General features: G+C 46.9%; 1 protein-coding gene and 1 long non-coding RNA gene across 2 annotated transcripts; both read left to right on the top strand.

The window, feature by feature from the left end:
• Window positions 1–798: 798 nt before the first annotated feature.
• LOC115265761 (uncharacterized) lies at window positions 799–2,163 on the top strand. Its single transcript, XR_003896890.2, has 3 exons — window positions 799–1,408; window positions 1,515–1,724; window positions 1,800–2,163. It is a non-coding gene; the product is annotated as an uncharacterized LOC115265761 (long non-coding RNA).
• Window positions 2,164–2,579: 416 nt separating this feature from the next.
• LOC134286987 (uncharacterized) lies at window positions 2,580–5,564 on the top strand. The gene has a single exon (XM_062848704.1). It carries the CDS (start codon window positions 2,580–2,582, stop codon window positions 5,562–5,564), a length of 2,985 nt encoding a protein of 994 aa, XP_062704688.1.
• Window positions 5,565–9,424: the final 3,860 nt, after the last annotated feature.

The following is a 9,424-nucleotide window of genomic DNA, read 5'->3' on the forward strand; positions in this document are numbered from 1 at the left end:
TTATATCTGCTATGATATCTTTAGGAACGCCTGCCTTAATTGCTCCAGATTTCTTGATATGATTCCTCCATGAATTTTCCTTGTGGTTTCTCAAGGGATTTCTGTAGGATTCCCCAAAGAGATTTGCTTTTCATGATTTATTATGTCCAAGATTTTTCCAAGATTTAATTTAATAATGTTCCTCTTAAAAGTTCTACTAGGATTTCTCCAGTCACTCCTGCAAGGATCCTCCAAAAAGTTCCAATATTTCAACTATTCTTGTTCGAAGAGTCCCAAATAACACCTTTCTCGCAGAAGACTCACGGCGGCGCAGGTTTTGTTGCGCAGAAGTCACTGTGACTTACTTCTAACAAATGAATTCTTACTTGCTAGAAGTAAATCGCAGTGACTTCTGTGTCACGAAAACCTGCGCCGCTGTGACTCTTCTATGACAAGTGTGTTACTAGGGGTATTTGCCAAGATTCACCCAGGTATTCTTGCTTCAACTCATCCAGCACAATTTGACGGAGTTTCCAAAAGATTTCCTCTTCAGTTCTCGCAAGAAAAAAATCTGTGATTTCTCCAGAAGTTTCTCCAGAGATTCCTTGGAAATTTCCTTCTGAGATACAGAAGTAATTCTTCAAAAAGATATTGTAAGGATTTCTCCAAGAATAACAGATAGAATTCCACTAGAAATTTCTTCAAAGATTCCTACAGATATTCCTTATTTGATTTTCCAGGAATTCTTCCTGAAATGCATCGAGGATTGGTGTTTGTTCTCAACTAGTTCTCAGTATATTTCTATAGGCTCGCGCCGAACCCGCTCATAATCTAGTACCGCAAAATGGACTAGACAACTGTAGTAGTGCTAGAAACTAATAGAGTTAGGTTTGAATAAGCTTGTAGTAGTAGTCATGAAAGCTTCCTGCTTGAATAGTTTTAATTTAATAAATTAGTCCAAATTGAACTTCCAAGAAATAAAGTACTCTCCAATTGTGCCTAAATCTTAGTTCCAAGTGAATAAAGTTATTCCTAGAGTGCCAAAAGTTGTTCTACTGTGAAGAAGAAATCCTCCTAGTGGCAGTTAGCTGCAACACCGTGAGCTTTGTGGAACGCGAAGTAGCTCAAAATCCTATGCCACCACCACCCGCACAGCATAGAGCTACTCTACAGCCAGAATCCGATTTTCCACCTGTGAAATTCCACCGGAAATCCCGAACCTGCCCCAACATATTTGGTGCCGTGACCAGGATTCGGTTTCCGTTTCGCCATTGTGTCCGTGATCCGAGTGACCTTCAACCGCCATCGCGAGAAGACGTCGCTATTGAAATTCCGCCATCATTTTCTACTGATCAACCGCCATTCCTCCGAAGAAGATTCCCGAGTGTTCCAGAATATTAATACAAGGCCTATTGAAATTAGGCACACGGTACGTGTGATTCCACAGTGCGCAGTTATTATCCGCGGGTGCCTTGAGATTTTTTTCGATTTTCTTTACACGCTTTCAACATCCGTCCATCGAGAATTCCCGCCAGTGAACGCAAGAGCTTTGCCCGTTTCCGGCCCATTCCCGCCGGTGAATAGAAGTGCCGTTTCCCGTTTCCCGCCCTCGAGAGTGCTACCGAATACCCAGAGGCCATTCCGTCACCATTTCCGCTAATCCGGCCAACCCTCCATCGCCGAGAATCCGCAGTATCCAGAGGTGTTTTATAAGAAATACAAGGCATTATCCTAGCCTTGAAGAGGTTAGTAGTATTCCAAAATTCCCCACGCCATTTGTCCGGCTCTACCGGGTCTTTTTTGTGTGCATCCTCATCTAGAACCGCCATTTTGTTACGCCGTACCCCAACCGTTCCGTCATGGAGGAACAACGCCAGCTTCAGCTAACCAACCGCCGCACGACCCTCATGGCTTCACTGGGGAGAGCCGAGCAGTTTGTGTCGAAATACCAAGCCGACCGTGATCAAGCCCAAGTACCGCTGCGCATCGAGAACATCGACAACGTGTGGATGGGACTGGAGGATGTTCAAACGCAACTTGAAGAACTGGAGGTCACCGAAGAAGGTAGGGAACAGAACAACCAAATCCGTTCCAAATTCGAATCCGTTTACTTCAAAGTGAAGGCTGCTCTAAATTCCCTCTTACCCGCTAATCCAATCCAAATTCCAAGCGCAATCCCTAACCCTCCCGCCAATTTGCTTTCTGGCATCAAGCTTCCGACCATTTCGTTGCCAGAGTTCGATGGTGACTATAATCAATGGCTGGCTTTTCATGACACGTTTGTTGCCCTGATACACTCTAACGCTGACGTCCCCGACGTGCAAAAATTCCATTATCTCCGCGCCGCCTTGAAAGGTGAAGCGGCCCAGCTGATTGAGTCGATCGCAATTAGCTCTGCCAATTATACCGTCGCCTGGCAGACGCTTACCACCCGCTACGCCAACGACTACCTGCTCAAAAAGCGCCACTTGCAAGCCCTCTTAGATTGTCCCCGCATGAAAAGAGAATCCGCCGAAGCCCTGCATAGCCTTGTTGATGAGTACCAACGCCATACAAAAATTCTCCACCAACTCCAAGAACCCGTTGATCAATGGAGCACAATGCTCGAGCATCTGCTCTGCATCCGCCTTGACGATGGTACCCTCAAGGCCTGGGAGGATTATGCTACTACCGTCGCTAACCCAAACTATACCTGTCTCGTAGATTTTCTACAACGTAGGATCCGTGTTCTAGAGTCGATGTCCGTCAACCACCAGTCGCAAAACTCGCAAACGCCCGTCAATCAAGTCCCTCTCCATCGAAAGCCATTGTTCCACAAAGTTGCCACCCACATCGTCGCCGAAGAACAGCCCAAATGCTACGCTTGCAATCAGTATCACTTTCTCATCAAATGTCCCCGCTTCGAGAAAATGAACGTGTCTGACCGTATGAGACTAGTCGACAACAATCGTCTTTGTCAGAATTGTTTCCGCCACGATCACTTTGCTCGAAACTGCCAGTCAAAATATTCCTGCCGACACTGCCAAAGAAGACACCACACCTTGTTGCATCACACCAACAGCTTCAATGAATCCACTCTCCAAGCATCATCATCGCGATTCGCCAATCAATCCATTCATGCACCCAATCCGTCGTCGAATCGAAACAATGCTCCATCCACTACCTACACATGCGCGAGCTCCGTCTCGCATGCAAACGATCCCGCGCCTACATCGAATTCCAACGTTCTGCTTTCCACCGTCGTTCTATTGATCATCGATTCGAATGGTTATGCTCACCCTGCACGTGCATTGTTGGATAGCGGCTCTCAATCCAACATAATGAGCGAGAGACTGTGCCAGATGTTGAAATTGAAGCGGCGTGTCGTAAACATCCCCGTCCATGGTGTAGGTGAATCAGCCTCTAATGTGAAGCACGGCGTCCACTCTTCCATTCGCTCCAGAAGGAATGATTTCCAAATCGACCTCGATTTTCTAGTCCTCCCTCGTGTCACAATAGACCTGCCCGCAGTGACGTTTCCAGCCAATCACTACCGAATTCCAAGCGATTTGTTCCTAGCCGACCCCAGCTTCAACAAAACCGGGGCAATTGATTTGCTTCTGGGAGCGGAACATTTCTATAAATTCGTCAACACTGGGACACAAATCGAACAGGATCAAAAGCCTCTGCTAGTCGAGAGTGTCTTTGGATGGATTGTTGTCGGAAGAAACCAATTTCCGTCCGCCCCACAGCCAACTGTATGCCATGTGTCTGTATCAGATCCCCTCCATGACGCCGTCGAACGTTTCTGGAAAATTCAGGAAATTAGTAACACGCCCAACTACTCCATCGTAGAGCAGCAATGTGAATCGCATTTCGCCGAAAATGTTACCCGCACCACTGAAGATCGAAATTGCCTTCCACGCCACTGCGAGAGACAATTACAGCAAGATCCAAATATGAAGCAGGAGTTCCAGAATTTTCACGATGAGTATGAATCCCTGGGTCACCCACGCATTGTTCCTTCGAACGAAACCGAACCTCCGCAGACCTACATTCCCCATCCCCCTGTGGGGAAGGAATTACATACCACTACAAAAGTCCGTGTGGTATTAAATGGGTCGTTACACTCCATTACTGGATTCTCTCTGAATGATGCCCTTCAGGTGGGACCAGAAGTGCAAGGCGAAATGCTCACTCTCATCCCCACGAGTCCACACGTACTCCCCACGTTTGCCGACGCTTCCGAGCAAGCACACAGAGCATGCACCTACGCAAGATCTACCGATTCCAATAGTGGAATTGACGACCAGCCAATAGCGGTCAAATCAAGTGTTGCGCCTCTCAAACTCCTTTCGATTCCACGCTTTGAACTATCGGCCGCCGTGCTTGCTGCTCGACTACGCGCTGAAATCCTCGAAGCACTCACCATGTCCATCGATTCATCCTACTTCTGGTCCGACTCGTCAGTCACACTCGAATGGTTACGCTCCCCTCCGCATGTTTGGAAAATCTTCATCGCCAATCGAGTATCGGAAATCCAAACTACGAACCAAGGATCAGAATGGAACCATGTTGCAGGATTCCTCAACCCAGCAAACCTTATTACGAGAGGAATGAAGATGAAGGAGTTTCTGAGCAGTGATATGTGGCACTACGGTTCATCCTGGCTGCGTCGTCGAAGAGAACAGTGGACAATTTCACCAAAAACGGACAACCTTCCTGACGACGGTCTGGAGAGGCGAATAACGGTGGCGGCCGTCCAAAGCAGGGCCACAGTCAACGAGATATTCCTACGAACATCATTCTACTTGAGACTGCAACGAGTAACTGTCTGCTGCCTACGGTTCACCAACGCTTGCAGACGACGAAGGTCATCCGATCAACCAGAAGGAAGCACCGTTCTCATCGTGGAGGAACTATCGAAATCTCGCCTGAAGCTGGAAAAGATATCCCAATGGAATTCTTTAGCGGAGGAGTTTAGGGATTTGAGTAGAGGGAAGCCAGTTTCGAAACGGTCTAATTTGCGCTTGATGAGTCCATTTTTTGATTTCGACGGAATCATTCGAGTTGGGGGAAGGTTAAACCTCTTAGAGCAGCCATACCACACCAAGCATCCAATCCTACTACCCAGTTCCCATCCATTCACACGTTCTGTTGCCTACTATCATCTCAAACTGCTGCACGGTGGCGGCTGTGTATCATTAGCAACAATGCGGCAAGAATATTGGCCTGTCCAAGATCGACGACTGCTAAACACCGTCCTGCGACGCTGTTTCCAATGCACACGTGCATCTCCAACACCGGCAACTACCAGAAGCTTCCAGGAGCAGGTCCAACGTTTCTGGTATCTGTGGCGAACGGAGTATTTCCACGAATTGCAGAAGAAAGGCACGAGAACAACACCGAATACTGCCTATCAGCCTGGAAGAATGGTTATTCTGGTGGACGAATCTCTTCCACCGACAAGATGGCCACTAGAAAGGATCACCAAATCACATCCAGGACGAGACGAATTAACCAGAGCCGTTACAGTCAAAACCAGCAAGGGATCCATCCAACGACCTATCACCAAACTTTGTTTTTTGCTGCTCGAAGAATTTTAGCCTAGAATTGTAGAAATTGTTTAGAATTGTAAAAATCCAAGAACTTCATTAGCAATTTTCTGCATGCACGCTGTCGATGAGTTTTGTAGACAATGAAATCGTATTGACAGTATAAACGTCAAAGATGAAATTAGAAATTTCAGGTGGCGGCGATGTTTGTTCTCAACTAGTTCTCAGTATATTTCTATAGGCTCGCGCCGAACCCGCTCATAATCTAGTACCGCAAAATGGACTAGACAACTGTAGTAGTGCTAGAAACTAATAGAGTTAGGTTTGAATAAGCTTGTAGTAGTAGTCATGAAAGCTTCCTGCTTGAATAGTTTTAATTTAATAAATTAGTCCAAATTGAACTTCCAAGAAATAAAGTACTCTCCAATTGTGCCTAAATCTTAGTTCCAAGTGAATAAAGTTATTCCTAGAGTGCCAAAAGTTGTTCTACTGTGAAGAAGAAATCCTCCTAGTGGCAGTTAGCTGCAACACCGTGAGCTTTGTGGAACGCGAAGTAGCTCAAAATCCTATGCCACCACCACCCGCACAGCATAGAGCTACTCTACAGCCAGAATCCGATTTTCCACCTGTGAAATTCCACCGGAAATCCCGAACCTGCCCCAACAATTGGTTTTTTAAATTACTCAGGAATTCAATCTGAGTTTTTCCATGGATTCTCACTGTGACCCTTCTCGAAAATCCAACTAGGATTCCACCAGTGCACTAATTTCTCCAGAAGTTCCTGCTGAGATTTATACAGAAGTTCCTTATGTATTTAATTAAAGACTGCCCCTGAATGTTACCAAGAATAACTGTGTTTATAGCGGTAGAAATACCTCCGAGGATAAAGGATGATTTTTTTTTCAGGCATTCCTCCAGGAGTTCCACCATTTATTCAGGAATGTCTTTGGAAATTCCTTCAGGAGTTCTTCTGAGGATTTCTTCGCGAATTTCTCCAGTAATTTCTCAAGAAGTTCCTCTGCAAAATTTACTCTAAGACAAAGCGGGCCGTTACTGGCGTTCTTACACCCAGTATTACACGAAATCGAGTTCACTACCAATGCTGTCTACTGTCATCTCGTTTGGAGTTTAAAGGCTATGTTCCAGTAGGGATGTAATGCCAATAATAAGTAGAAGATGTAATGTTTGTTCCGTGAAGAGCTGTCATCAACAGTGACACCGAAAATTCTTATAAAACTTTGAAATTGGCCGTATAACCTATAACTGGATAGCAGGCTTGGTTCCAGGAGGGGTGTAATATCATACAGAAAATTTTATAAATCACTCTACTTATTTAAATAGTGAAAAGTTGGAACCAAAAAAAAAGTTACGTTATATCGAGGTAAAAGTTACGTTATATCGAGTTACGTTATATCGAGGTTACGTTATATCGATGTTACGTTATATCGAGGTATGACTGTAGTGATGTTTTCATGACACACTTAATTTATTTTACTCGAAAAGCTACAAAAATACCATAATTTTCATACAAAACAGTCAATAAAACAAAATTTAAAGCCATAACATGTAGTTGTATGGCCTTAAATTTTCCGTTACAATGTACTGGACCAGTTTTTGATAAAATGTTGATGTTTACGTTACACTTCATTCATTTATTTAGTTAACATCAAATTCATGATAATACTGAATCAACAATTTGCCGCCATAATACTCGATTTGCAGCTGCAGCTCTCCAACGTCGGTCACGCCCAACACTCGCCAGATCACGCTCCACCTGGTCCGCCCATCGTGCTCTCTGCGCTCCACGCCTTCTTGTACCAACCGGATGGTTAGCAAACACCAACTTTGCAGGGTTGTTGTCCGGCATTCTTGCAACATGCCCTGCCCACCGTATTCTTCCGGCCTTGGCTACCTTCTGGATGCTGGGTTCGCCATAAAGTGCAGCGAGCTCGTGGTTCATCCTTCTCCGCCACACACCGTTCTCCTGCACGCCGCCGAAGATTGTCCTTAGCACCCGTCGCTCGAAAACTCCGAGTGCTTGCATGTCCTCCTCGAGCATCGTCCACGTCTCGTTCCCGTAGAGAACCACCGGTCTTATTAGCGTCTTGTACATGGTACATTTGGTGCGGGGGTGAATCTTTTTTGACCGCAGTTTCTTCTGGAGCCCATAATAGGCACGACTTCCACTGATGATGCGCCTTCGTATTGCACGGCTCACGTTATTGTCAGCCGTTAGCAAGGAACCGAGGTAGACGAATTCTTCTACCACCTCGAAAGTATCCCCGTCTATCGTAACATTGCTGCCAAGGCTTGTCCTGTCTCGCTCAGTCCCACCTACCAGCATGTACTTTGTCTTAGCCGCATTCACCACCAGTCCGACCTTTGCTGCTTCACGATTCAGGCGGGTGTACTGTTCTGCCACCGTTCCAAATGTCCTAGCAATAATATCCATGTCATCCGCAAAACATACAAATTGGCTGGATTTCGTGAAGATCGTACCCCGGCTGTTGAGCCCGGCTCGTCGCATAACACCTTCCAGGGCGATGTTGAATAGTAGGCAGGAAAGTCCATCACCTTGTCGTAGTCCCCGTCGAGATTCGAATGAACTGGATAGTTCACCCGAAATCCTTACACTGTTCTGCACACCGTCCATTGTTGCTCTTATCAGTCTAGTCAGCTTCCCGGGAAAGCTGTTCTCGTCCATAATTTTCCATAGCTCTGTGCGGTCGATACTGTCGTATGCCGCTTTTAAGTCGATGAACAGGTGATGCGTTGGGACCTGGTATTCACGGCATTTCTGGAGGATTTGCCGTACGGTGAAGATCTGGTCCGTTGTCGACCGGCCGTCGATGAAACCGGCTTGGTAACTTCCCACGAACTCATTTACTTTAGGTGAAAGACGACGGAAGATGATCTGGGATAGCACTTTGTAGGCGGCATTCAAAATGGTGATCGCTCGAAAGTTCTCGCACATTAACTTGTCGCCTTTCTTATGGACGGGACAGATTATCCCTTCCTTCCACTCCTCCGGTAGCTGTTCGGTTTCCCAGATCTAGACTACTAACTGGTGCAGACAGGTGGCCAACTTTTCCGGGCCCATCTTGATGAGTTCTGCTGCGATACCGTCCTTACCAGCCGCTTTGTTGTTTTTGAGCTGGTGGATGGCATCCTTAACTTCCCTCAGCGTGGGAGTTGGTTCGTTCCCGTCCTCTGCTGCACCAACATAGTCATTTCCTCCGCTGCCTTGGTCCTCCGTGCCTACATTCTCTTCGCCATTCAGGTGCTCGTCGAAGTGCTGCTTCCACCTTTCGATCACCTCACGTTTGTCCGTCAGGAGGCTCCCGTCCTTATCCCTGCAGATTTCGGCTTGCGGCACGTAGCCTTTGCGGGATGCGTTGAGCTTCTGGTAGACCTTGCGTGTTTCCTGTGAACGGCACAGCAGTTCCATTTCCTCACACTCCGCTTCTTCCAGGCGGCGCTTTTTCTCCCGGAAGAGACGGGTCTGCTGCTTCCGCTTCTGTCTGTATCGCTCCACATTCTGTCGGGTTCCATGCTGCAGCATTACCGCCCGCGCTGCATCCTTCTCCTCCAGAACCGCTCTGCACTCCTCGTCGAACCAATCGTTTCGTCGACTCCGTTCTACGTACCCGATAGTGCTCTCAGCTGCGTTGTTGATGGCTGCTTTGATTGTACTCCAGCAGTCCTCTAGAGGGGCCACATCGAGCACACCCTCGTCCGGCAACGCTGCCTCGAGATTCTGCGCGTATGCGGTGGCGACATCCGGTTGCTTCAGTCGCTCTAGATCGTACCGGGGCGGCCGCCGGTAATGTACATTGTTAATAACGGAGAGTTTTGGGCGCAGTTTAACCATCACCAGATAGTGATCGGAGTCGATATTAGCGCCACGATAG

This window comes from Aedes albopictus, chromosome 2, assembly GCF_035046485.1.
Source record: "Aedes albopictus strain Foshan chromosome 2, AalbF5, whole genome shotgun sequence".
Taxonomy (NCBI): Eukaryota; Metazoa; Arthropoda; class Insecta; order Diptera; family Culicidae; genus Aedes; species Aedes albopictus.

Excerpts from the sequence above, each read along its gene's own strand:
- LOC134286987 (XM_062848704.1), top strand. The coding sequence starts at position 2,580 with ATGCTCGAGCATCTGCTCTGCATCCGCCTTGACGATGGTACCCTCAAG.